We start from the raw sequence: 13148 nt of genomic DNA on the forward strand, positions 1-13148 counted from the left end.
AATTATGTTTGATTTGATCTATGGTCTATTAAAAATAAAAGACATAAAAGAATCATCATCAGAGTCAGATTAAATTAGTTGTGGGGATTTAGAAATATTTTCATGTATCATGGTATTTTTCTCATACGAATATTGAAGTTGCTGTGTTCATGATTCACCACCGCATATGTAGTTTTGGCTATAATCAAAATGAAATAATATATGTGGCAAGAGTTTTTTAAAACTCTTAAATAAGTGGTACGAGTTCAATAGTAGAAATCTTTTTTATTTTTTATTCTTTATTTCATAGTAGAAACTTTAAACATAACATGGTAACTTAAAAAAATGGTAGAGAAAAGTCAAAAGAAATAGATTTTCAAGAAGAAAAAAAAGTGCTAAAGCACTCCTAGTACTAAAAAAAATAAACGACAATCCATTATATTTCATCAATTCAAATAGATCCTAAGAGTTTGATCTATTGACAAAAAGATAGATCTTGAATTTAAGGGGTTAACCCCGCTAATATACTCTTAAGAGAGGTAGATATAAATATTTTAAGTGTGTTTCAAACCCTAAGATCTTCTTTGTCTTGGATTGTGACACAATTCCCTAATCTTAAATTTTCTTCATGAAAAAAATACCACATTAAATTTGGAGAAGTGCAAAATTGTGAATTTGAACATCTGTCCCAACATATCAAATATTCTTACAAGCGGTCCATTTTTTTAAACCTAGCTAAAATATCTTGAATTTTTTAAAAGAAAAAAAAAACAAACTTCTCCTCAAACTTATAAAATTTTCACCTATATAATTTTTTTTTTGCATCATAAATAAATAGAATTATACATGTAATTTCACATCCTAAACATGTTCAACATTATGCCAATGACTATCTAGTTATTTTGGGATAAACTTTTGTAGTAACCCAAACACACCCTAAGATTTGGCTCAATCTTTTACTATATAATAAGCTTTAGAGATTCTCATGAAGTATATGCTAGCTTCCTTTCTACCCTATATCATATCCCAATATAATAGCTTTTCTTACATAATTCACCAACTTCATCCATTTCTCAACTTCAAGAAAATCACACATGCACGTCCACATGAAAGCTGAGTTAAAAGCAGCATCAATTTCCTTCCAAAACCAAACACTCTTCAACACACACCAAACCACTCCTCCTCTACCTGAACCAGAAGCACTTAAAGGTTGTCTAGGAAGCTTAGATGGAGCATGTATTGAAAAGCTTTTACTTCATTGTGCAAGTGCTTTAGAAAGCAATGACATAACCTTAGCTCAACAAGTTATGTGGGTCTTAAACAACGTTGCTTCACCCTTAGGTGACACAAATCAAAGACTTACTTCATGGTTCCTTAGAGCATTAATCTCTAGAGCTTCAAGAATTTGTCCTGTTTCAATGAATTTCAAAGGAAGTAACATAATTCAAAGAAGATTGATGTCGGTTACCGAACTCGCCGGGTATGTTGATTTAATTCCTTGGCATAGGTTTGGATTTTGTGCTTCAAATAATGAAATTTTCAAAGCAATTAAAGGATTTAAAAGGGTACATATTTTAGATTTTAGCATAACACCTTGTATGCAATGGCCTACTTTTATAGATTCTTTGGCTAAATTACAAGAAGGTCCTCCTTCACTTAGAATCACAGTTCCATTTTTTAGGCCAATGGTTCCTCCTTTGGTCAATATCTCAATACATGAAGTTGGTCAACGTTTAGGTAATTTTGCAAAGTTTAAGGATGTCCCTTTTGAATTTAATGTTATTGGAGATAATGTTTCATTGACTTCTGAAGAATTGAGCAATATTGAATCAACAAATTTTCATTTTGAATCAATGTTGAATCTCTTGAATCCTAACATGTTAAGTCTTAGGGAAGATGAAGCTTTGGTTATAAATTGTCAAAATTGGCTACGATATTTGTCCGATGATCGAAAAAGTCAAAATATTTCGATTCGAGACGCTTTTATAAATTTAGTTAAAGGACTTAACCCTCAAATTGTGCTATTGGTTGATGAGGATTGTGATCTTAGTTCATCAAGTTTAACATCAAGAATTACAGCTTCTTTTAACCATTTATGGATACCCTTTGATGCATTAGACACTTTTTTACCTAAAGATAGTTGTCAAAGGACAGAGTTTGAATCTGACATAGGACAAAAAATTGAGAACATTATAAGCTATGAAGGGAATCAAAGAATTGAGAGATTGGAATCAGGGTTGCAAATGTCACAGAGAATGAAAAATGCTGGTTACTTTAGTGTTCCATTTTGTGATGAAACTATTTTGGAAGTTAAGGGTTTGCTTGATGAACATGCTAGTGGATGGGGAATGAAAAAGGATGAAAGCATCTTGGTTCTTACATGGAAAGGAAATAGTTGTGTGTACGCGACCGCTTGGGTCCCTAACGAAATTAGGGATCATATCGGTTTGAATGCACATGTGTAGACCTGAAGTGTCTAATCCACACATTTCATGCAGTCTTGTAGTCAGTAAACCTGAATTGTCCGATCTAGACGTTTCATGCAGTCATGTAGTCAGTAGACCTGAATTGGCTTATCTAGACATTTCATATTTTAACCTTAGTTGAGTCATTCGAACAAATCAGACTTGCTTACTGCGCGGCTGTAATTGTATGACGGTAGAGAATTCAAATCGCTTAAGAGACAATTTTGAGATATGGGTTTCTATGTAAAACGGCTATGCATTTATGATGAGAATTATTTCTTTGTGGTAAATGTGTAAAGAACCACTGCAAATTGAAGGGTCACATGAAAGGCAAAAAGGAAAATAAAGAAGTGTGTACGTTGTCCTTTGCATGAGACAAAGTTGTCTCTTATAGCAATGTTTTTCTCTTTTATGCAGCTTTAGTTTTGTTTCTATTTACACCTCTATAAGTGGTTGTAAGAAAATATCAGATCTTGTTATGTATTGCTCAGTTCTAATAATATAACTTTTAAGATTAGCTTTTAATAGATTGTATATGCTGCTTCAAGAAAAAAGATTGTATATGAATTTTCATGTAAGGTTTTATGAAAAATATGTCCTATTTTGAGCCCTCTACTAAATGAAAAATAAACATGTTAGATCAATCATTGATCCTACATTCCCATAACTAATCTTGATACTCTTCAGCAACCAAAACTCTTATAACCTATGTAACCAAAAAAAACTCTTATAACCTATCAACCAATTGATATATTATTGCAAAACATAATGCCTATTCGATGCGTGTTTGGTTACACAGTGACAAAAATTAATTTAAATGAATTATTTTTTAAAAATAATTTCGATTAAAAATGAGTTGATTGAAAAGTGATTTCTCTATACAAAAAAGTGATTTCTACTTGAATACATCTATGTAAAACTAGATTGAACAATTTTTTTACGAAATCAGTTATATAAGAGAATAAAAAATGTTATAATAAATAATAAAAGTAATTTTTTTTAAACTACAAAGTTATAATTTACCATATATATATATATATATATATATATATATATATATATATATATATATATATATATATATATATATATATATATATATATATATATATATATATAAGATTCTACTGTGATATAAATATAACTTTACACTTTTAGAATTAATATTTTTTTTTTGTGTTTGATTCTACTGTGATAAAAATTGATTTTCAACGAATATATTTTGTAAAATTGATTTTGACAAAGTAAATTGAAGCTAAAATAATCTATATTTACAAACATTAATTAATATATAAAAATTGGTTGAACAATAAATTCAAATCCAAAAATCAGTTCTAAAATGAAAACTTGAAAAGCTCCAAATTCTTCTCTTTTTTTTTTAACAAAAAAAAAAAAATAATAATTGTTAATAATATTAATATTTTTTCTCTTTCATCAGAACTAAAACTATGATCTTTTAAATCTATAACTCCTTTAGTTACTCATCCACCATTTCTCCCTCCAAATTCTAGCTTTAACTTCAAATCAATTATTCTAAACACAACCATATATAAGTCAAACATACCTCTAAAAATAATTTTGTATTCTCCAAAATGTGAAACCATACATATATTTTCATTTTTACTATTTTGAAATACGTACCATAAAACTAAACACATTTTATTCTTTAAGTAGTTCTAATATTTTTGATTGATTGTTACAGTCTTATTTATAAGATTCGTGTACATATAAAAATGGACCACTGAAAATTTTTAAATTCAATGAGTAGTCATATTCAATATGAATATGTACTATAGATGAAAGGTCCAAACAACAATTATATTTTGGTTTTTGGTGTATATAATTGTTGATAATGATAAGTCATAGATTATAGCATGTATATACCAGATTCATATACCCATTATTCATTCCAGTAAAAGGGTCCATACTACAGAGGTCCCTACTCTTGTGAATTTTTTGTTTTGTTTAATTTTCAAGATAAGACAATTAATTTTAGCATTGAAAATAAAATATAAAAAAATAATAAAAAAATCCGACCTACCGGATTCGAACCAGTGACCTAAGGATATCTGAGGTTTCCCACTACAGTCCTCCGCTCTACCAACTGAGCTAAGGTCGGTTGGTGTTAATACTTGTCATGTATAATATAATAACGTATGGGTAATGAACTAAGCTTCTTACTGGTGCAGCATTGTTCTTGTATTTATGAGTTATGACAATAATAATAAGGCATTGTTTGGTTGGTTATAATATTGTTAAGCTTTAAAAAAAACAAGGTTTTGACGCTAGCTAGAAATAATTAAATAAATTAATGATATAGGAAATTGGTCTCTTTTATTTTTATATAGTAGTTTAGTGGTTAAATTTGCACATTTTTAACATGGAAAAATATGAAATTCTTAGTACGAACTCGGACCATTATATTTCTGTGCAGTTAATTATCAATTGAGTTGTATAAAGTAGAGATAATTCTCACTTTACAAGCCAATTTTATAGGGTTGATTAAGACTCAATACTCGATTCTAAAATACACAACATCTAATTTTTTTTATTTTAAAAATCGAATAATTTGAACCAAACAGAAAGTTTAAGTTTCATGCGCACCTTGCAATCATTGCATTTACAAAAAGAACACACAACATTGACAAGTATGAAATTTGAGAAAAAAAAGTATTAACACCAGTTACTTCTTTAGATAATTCAAAAAGAACAAGCTATAGAGTTGATGAATAATCATATAATGAACATAATATGCATAATAATGACATTCATGAAGAATCAAAGTTTGTAAATCATTTAACTTTGCACGCATTTTACTAGATCCATCATATCCTTAACCTCGAACATTTTGAATGTTAGGATTATGATGAGACAATGTTGTATAAACTCATTGCTTAATAGCGAATTATATGTTATTTTGCACATGTACGATTTCTACAACAACACTCCTTGACAAGTCTATTCTTATTTTATGAAGCTAAATCACTCTCATGTAGCAGCCACCGAGCATCATTCATTAAACAAGTCAACACGATACACATTTTGTTTCGTAAAAAAGAAAAACATTTTTTGATTTTTTTTACCAATTCTCATTCATGAGACATGACTCATGAGTGCTAGAATTTGTATCCATAAACAAGTCAACGACACACATTGAACCAATTTTATTTTTTTTTGGTTAAAACTAATTGAAACATCTTTCTTTCTGACGAAAAACTAACGTAACATTTATGCAATCATATTCTTGCTCAATTTTCTTTTAACATTATTATTCTATTTAAAATTGGTTTGAATAATGACAAATGATTATTTTTTTGCTTTGCAAAACTCTTCAACAAGTGAGGGCGGTTCTAGAATAGTAAAATTGCATCTAATGTTATGTTTTCTTAATTCTTGTTTTTATTCAACGTCAGCACTGATAAAGAATAATAGTATGTTAGATAAGGTTGATTTTTTTTGGGTCAGATAAGGCTGATTTACAAACCAATTTTTTTTTTTTGATAAAAAAACGTATTTATTTTAAATAATTATATAAAATAGGTATTATAAATCGTAAATTTCATTTAATTCATAATATTTCCTAACTATAAAACATATCGATTTTGTTTTCAAAAAATAATAATTTTACTATTACTATATAATTATTAAAAATAAATCCAGTCAAAACTTTTGTTAAAATAAATTTGAAGATAAATTTTGCAGTTGACTTGACGAAGAATATCTATATAAGGAGGGATTCGTTGACTCCAGGAGTAAGTCTCCATTGACTTACTCCGCTTAATAACTCGAGATCGGCATTATATTTCTTCAATTCAACCATTGAATTCAAAGATCTTATTGAGTAGATCAACTCCACAAATTTTTATAAAAAATTGGACCCCAAAATCTGAATATGAGATATGAGATATTCCCTTTGTGTGCGAAAGTGAGAGGACTAAGCAAAATAAAACAACCAGTCAATTATGTAAGCTTGGTATAAAGTCTATATAAATGGACAATCCAATTTGTGTTATCACGAATTCAAAATAACCTTAAAGAGAAGGAACAAATATTCAATATCCATGCCTACTAATACAATGGCTGTTACTCAAATTAGAGTTAATAATTCATATCTTACAAACTCACTTTCTAGTCGCAATTCTTGGAATTTCACTAATAAATCACGGATCTTATCGCTACAAAAATCAAACTCAAGGATTATGATGCATGGTAAATTATCCATCAAGTCCATTGCTCTCAATGACAAGGTAACTTAAAATAATCTCTCTCTCATTACATATGTCTCTTAATTAATAATGATATGATCTTCTATGTATGGTTTCAATTTTAATGATCCAATATGAAGTGTGTTTAACCATCTGATTTGATTCGTTCTCAATAGCCACGAGATTCTCATCTTATGATGATCCTTTTGTTGACGGGTGCTCCTATACTATATATACTCGCAGTCTCTGAAGGATGAGAATCAACTATGTATATCATCTACATCGAGAATTCAAGTAGTGTATACGTCATTAGTATGATCCTTTGTAAAAACTACCCGTAATAACGAACTTGCAAAATGAATCTGTTTAGTTAAAAGAATTTTGAATAAATTGTAATAAATAAATTGAATTTAAATATATACGCGAGTGTTTTTTTTTTTTGACAAAAAATATATACGTGAATTAAACAATAAATTTGAATGAATTACAAATATATATCATATATAAATAAAACGAAAATAGTTTAAAGAAAAGGATTTGAAATCTGTCTTAAAGGATTTGAATGGCAAATATAGATTATGAAGTATACACCGGTTAAACAATAAATTTGAATGAATCACGTTTAAAGTCAAAAGTGATAAAATGATGGTATGTCTTTAAAACAACGATATTTAATATACATTATTTTACTTATATAAAATAACAATCAGTTTTTTTTTTTGATCAAAAAATAACAATCAGTTAAAAAGAGATGGAGTAGTTGATATTTCAATGGATCATAAACACATACTCATAAATATTCAATTTTGGATACATTTTTCCCCATTAATAAAATTTGTAGCTTGATGTCTAAGGTTTAGTAAAAAAAAAAGAGAAGCTCGATGTCTAAGGTAACATATCTACTAAACAAGTTTTTTTTTTCTTCAAAAAAAAAATCTACTAACAAGTTAGAGACAATGATTGAGTTTTTGGACCCAAAATAAATGTATGAGTTTTGTCCTATATATGACGCATATATAAAAAATAAAATAAAAAAGACAAACAAATGTTATTTGATCACTGTTTATTGTATATGGAAAAATTTAGTTAGGACTCATAATTTGTCGACGAAGATAGGGATGACAAAAAAACTCAAACTCGAGAGACTCACCCGAACTCAAACCCAAGTCAACGGGCGAAACCCGATTTGACTGGGTTTGGGTTTGGGTTCGGGTGACACCCGATAATATGGGTGTGGGTTTGGTATCAGTCAAACCCACACCCGAAACCCATACACCCACCTGAAATATTTTATAATTACCTAATTACCCCCATAGTCTCCCTCAATTTTCTTGGTAGACCTTAAATTTTAGTTGTAATTTAATTTCTTGAAAGTCTATGTTGTAATTTCTTGAAAGTCTATGTTTGAATTTCTTTGGAAGACCTTAATTTTAGTTGTAATTTAATTCAAAGTCTATGTTGAAATTTAATTTCTTAAATTTGCAAATTATTTTTAAATGCGCTGCGGGTTTGGGTTTGGGTGGAAAAAACCCGAACCCAATGGGTGTGGGTGTGGGTGTTGTTTTGCCACCCGAACAACCTTTGAGTTTGGGTTTGGGTGATGATTTCGGGTGTGAGTTTGGTAAGTGTCAAACCCGCACCCATGGGCGCCCGTTACCATCCCTCACAAAGATTAGTTATTGTTAAACGACAGTTAAAATTTTATACTTGTATGATAATAATAATAATAAAAAATATCATGTCCTTTAATTTCTCTTTTGGATCAACTAGATCCTTTAAGACTCAAAATGTACATATAAATTAAAGATTTCTTTGTACCATTTTTTCTTTTAAGATTTCTAAAAATTGCATCTTGTTTGTGTTAGTTGGCACCTTTACAAATTGATGATAAGACCAAAAATTTGGATAAAGTGAAAAGAATGAGCCAAGAAGCATTGTTAAAGTCGAGTGATCCAATGGTAACATTGAAGATGATCGACTCAATCCAAGGGCTAGGAATTGGTCACCATTTGGAAGATGAGATTAATGTACAACTTAGGAGGATATGTGATTGGGACCCTTCTAATGACCTTTTTGCTACATCACTTCAATTTCGGTTGCTAAGGCATAACGGCTGGTCAACAAGTTCTGGTACAATATTAATTTGTATTTTTGGTCAAGTTTATGTTAATGCTTTTAATTTTCTTATGCTTTGGTATATTTTGTCAAGTCAAGAGAGAAATAAACAACAAAACATGATCACATATGAGAATGAAATAGAGATAATCCAACATCCATTTTTTTCCATTTCTAACTCTAGTGGGATTGTAAATTTAAACAGAATTTGGACTCAACAGGTCCAAAATCAAAGAAAGAGGCATATATGAAGTCAAAAAAGTTTAAATACTTTTTTTTTTAAGCAAAAAAGTTTAAATACTTAATATGTACATTAAATGTTACCATAGAAATAATAATTTCTCATATATATTTCAAAATATATTATTAATTTTTAGTCAAAAAATATATAACTTTTTTTGACAAGCGAATTTTACAGACAAATAACATTGTTTATAAGAAAAATATTATATTGAACTGTTCACACTTATAAATAAGATTTCAATGTAAAACTTTAAACATGATTCACCCTACATTTAGCTATTAAGTTAAAGTTATTTGTTAAAATAAATAAATTTGTTAAAATAAATAAATTTACTAATTTGATTAGTGTGGTTGTTTGATTTGTAGACATCTTCAAGAAATTCTTGGACAAGAGTGGCAATTTCAAGGAGTCACTGACCAAAGACATTTGGGGTATGTTGAATCTATATGAGGCATCATATATAGGGACAGAAGATGAAGAAGTATTAAAGAAAGCAATGGAATTTTCAAGGGCTCACCTAAAAGAGTTGATTCCACATCTTAATCCTCAAGTAAGTAGGTGCTTTGAAAGATCTTTAACACTTCCAAAGCACTTGAGAATGGCCAGATTAGAAGCTAGAAATTACATGGAAGAATATAGTCAAGCAAGTAACCAAATACCAGCTCTTTTGGAATTGGCAAAGATAGATTCTGACATGATTCAGTCATTACACCAAAGAGAATTAACAGAAATATGCAGGTGATTTTATCTCTAAGATTATATCATAACAAAAAAATTGAATAAAAAATGTACTGAATGGATTTAGATTTGATGGAGTCACAAAATTTTCGCAGTTATTTTATTATTTCGGTGTTGTTGGATGAAGATTTTATGGTGCAGATTTCAAACTCGATATTTTTTAGTTAAAAAATATCAAAAATATATTTGTTTTATGTTACATTTGATCTAGACCGTGTAAAATTTGTAAATGCACTAAAGAACTCTCAATTTCTACTATATCCTATGAGAAATTCATTTTATGATGAGTTGTCACTTCAGTAATAAGCACCAAAATTTATTTTGTAATTTTAAGAGAGCAAATTCAAATTTTATGTGACAGTTGGAAAATGAATATTAAAACTATTGATCATTTTCCTTTTCTCAATATTACAAAAAAGAATAGCTAATTGTTTTTTATTTGTTTAGGTGGTGGAAAGAGTTGGGCCTGGTTGACAAACTTGGTTTTGCAAGAGATAGACCAACAGAGTGCTTCTTGTGGACAGTTGGGCTTTTTCCAGAACCATGTTATTCAAATTGCCGTATTGAACTTGCAAAAACTGTCTCCATTTTGCTAGTTATGGATGACATCTTTGATACATATGGCACATTAGATGAACTTGTTCTTTTCACAAATGCAATTAAAAGGTGTGCTTCTTTAGAATTTTGTATGTATTTCAATTTTTTAATCTCAAAATATGCATTGAAATCTGGATCGTACGATCTTGATCCAACAATTAACGATGTGTTGACACGTAAACGCGTTGAATTGCTGACTACACCAAATTTTGGTTTAACGAGAGTCAATTGCCCACACATTCAATGTTTTGGTGGCCGTTGAGTCAAGATTGGACAATCCACATTTCCAAATCTTGAACTGTCTGATCTTGACACAACGATCACTAACGGACTGACTGTTTGAAAATGCTGACTCCAAAAAATCCAGATTGTTATGTGAACTAGGAAAATAAATTTGAAATTAATAATCAAAATTTTAAACTAAATTTTCTTTTGTAGGTGGGACCTTGATGCAATGGAGCAACTTCCTGAATACATGAAGATATGCTATATGGCATTATATAATACCACAAATGAAATTGCATATAGAATTCAAAAAGAACATGGGTTAACTGTTGTTTCCCATTTAAAAAGAACAGTAAGAATTAATCTGAATATCCTACATATTATTTTATACAAAGTATAGTTAAATACTTAAATGTAACATGCTAATAATTATATACTTGGTGCAGTGGATTGACATATTTGAAGCATTTCTTGAAGAAGCTAAATGGTTCAATAGTGGATATGTGCCAAGTTTTAAGACATATTTGGATAATGGGGTGATTTCTGCCGGATCATGCATGGCATTGGTGCATACATTTTTTCTCATTGGTGATGGTCTCTCAAATGAAAACATTACAACGATGAAACCATATCCTAGACTCTTCTCTTGCTCCGGAGAAATTCTAAGACTATGGGACGACTTAGGAACTTCAACGGTATTTTTCAAATTACTATTAAAAAAAATTAAATTATTATAATTTTGTCTCTAAGCATTAGAGACACTCTTAATTAAGAGATTAATTTCATTTTTTTCTGATTTTTTTGTCAAGTAGCCTTGTGGCTACAATTTCACATTTTAAGATGAATAAGTTGGAGTACCAGAATTGGAAACCTGATCTCTGCATTTTTTTTTTTTTGAAAACTTGGTATCCGGTCTTAGGACCGACTAATCCAAGGGGACCAATCCCACCGTCCACTTGCGGGGGCCCCATTTAAAGCCAGAGTTTTTTTTTGCTCTGTATGAACTTAGCCCACCGAAATTGGCACCAGTGGGAATCGAACCCGAGACCTTGAAAGGAGCATACTCCAAAGGCCCAAGCCAACACCACTCGACCAACCCCAAGTGGGTTCTGATCTCTGCATATTACATGCAATGTCACTCCTAACTGAACTATACTCACGAGAACATTTCATTTTTTATGACTAATGATATATTACTAATTACTAATTTTTATGTTCAGGAGGAACAAGAAAGAGGGGATAATGCTAGCAGCATAGAATGCTTTATGGGAGAAAATAACATTTTAGATGAAAATGAAGGAAGGAAACACATAAGGCATCTAATAAGGAACTTGTGGCAAGAGCTCAATGGTCTTGCTATGACCAGAACATTACCTTTGTCTATTGTAAAAGCTTCTCTTAACATGGCTAGAACTGCTCAAGTTATTTATCAACATGGAGATGATAAAAGCACATTTACTGTTGATGATTATGTGCAAACATTGATCTTCACATCATTACCTACTAGCTATATCCATTGAATTGAAGTGAACAATCGCATTCATATTGTAGTTTAAGATTCTAATAATTACCACTTTGATAATTAGAATATCACTATTCCCTTCAATCTTCATTGATTCGACATGAAAATATGCCAATGAAGTGTTTTATTCAAAATATGAAAACTTTGTTGTAATTTTTTAGTATATTTTAAAAGTAATTTTTTTTACTCACATACTTTAAAGTTTAAACGTAAAGAATTAGAGAATCTGATATTTGAATCTCGAGCACTGTCATGACTTAAGGAACTTCATTTTGATTTATTTTACTTGTTACCTATTAAATAAGGATATACGTGTTCCCGCAAGTGTAGCTTATTTAGCAAAGACGTTGTTATATACAAGAGTTAAGGTTCAAATCTAGAACTCCCCACTTATTCAACTTAAAAATGTGAAACTTTAACCATTAAATTACTTTAAAAAAATAAGGATAATTGTAAATTCAGTTTTGGAACATTGCACACAATTTATTATATATAGAGTAAACATCTTCTAACCGATAATAAAGTAAGGGAGATTCTATGGTACATTTCCTTTTTGGACTGTTTTGGTGCAGTCTTTTTTTTTAATCAATAGAATTCATTTTAATTCTCACATCAACGCAAGTCTATGATGAGTCCTTTTTTTTAACAAACTTTTATTTATTGCATATGAGTCCCCCATCAAGTAAGTATTCATTTACAAATTACAAACAAAAAAAATTATTTCAATTAAAAAAAATCATCCCTAAAAAAACCATCAATATTTCAATTAAAAAAAAATCATGCGTAAATTCCTAAATAATATATGTGATATGTTGCCATATATGTCATGGTTAACGCTGCCATATAAGCTGCAACCTCTGATTTATAATCTCGCGAAGTGTCTTCTTCTTCCTGTTCCAGAGAATCTTTTCTTCCATTAAAATCCCAAAGACAACAAATTATATACAGAAAACAAATTAAAGCATAATCCCTAATTCCCAAATTGAAATCAAATTGATTCTTAATAAATAATTACACATAATATAACAAACATTTCAGTTTCGTATTTACCTTAGCAA

General features: G+C 29.7%; 2 protein-coding genes and 1 non-coding gene across 3 annotated transcripts; 2 read left to right on the plus strand and 1 right to left on the minus strand.

Annotated features, from left to right (window-relative positions):
- Nucleotides 1–860: 860 nt before the first annotated feature.
- Nucleotides 861–3079, plus strand: LOC123898110 (scarecrow-like protein 32). Its single transcript, XM_045948989.1, has one exon. The coding sequence runs from the start codon at nucleotides 1074–1076 to the stop codon at nucleotides 2442–2444; it is 1371 nt and encodes a 456-aa protein (XP_045804945.1). The 5' UTR covers nucleotides 861–1073; the 3' UTR covers nucleotides 2445–3079.
- Nucleotides 3080–4475: 1396 nt separating this feature from the next.
- On the minus strand, nucleotides 4476–4563 carry TRNAY-GUA. The gene is given in 2 exon segments: nucleotides 4476–4511; nucleotides 4527–4563. It is a non-coding gene; the product is annotated as a tRNA-Tyr (tRNA).
- Nucleotides 4564–6489: 1926 nt separating this feature from the next.
- Nucleotides 6490–12266, plus strand: LOC123898529 (probable terpene synthase 11). The gene is made up of 7 exons (XM_045949513.1): nucleotides 6490–6691; nucleotides 8515–8779; nucleotides 9374–9746; nucleotides 10194–10412; nucleotides 10782–10920; nucleotides 11015–11263; nucleotides 11789–12266. Exons 1-7 carry the CDS (start codon nucleotides 6506–6508, stop codon nucleotides 12086–12088), a joined length of 1731 nt encoding a protein of 576 aa, XP_045805469.1. The 5' UTR covers nucleotides 6490–6505; the 3' UTR covers nucleotides 12089–12266.
- The last annotated feature ends 882 nt before the right edge of the window (nucleotides 12267–13148 follow it).

Source organism: Trifolium pratense, linkage group LG7 (genome assembly GCF_020283565.1).
Source record: "Trifolium pratense cultivar HEN17-A07 linkage group LG7, ARS_RC_1.1, whole genome shotgun sequence".
Taxonomy (NCBI): Eukaryota; Viridiplantae; Streptophyta; class Magnoliopsida; order Fabales; family Fabaceae; genus Trifolium; species Trifolium pratense.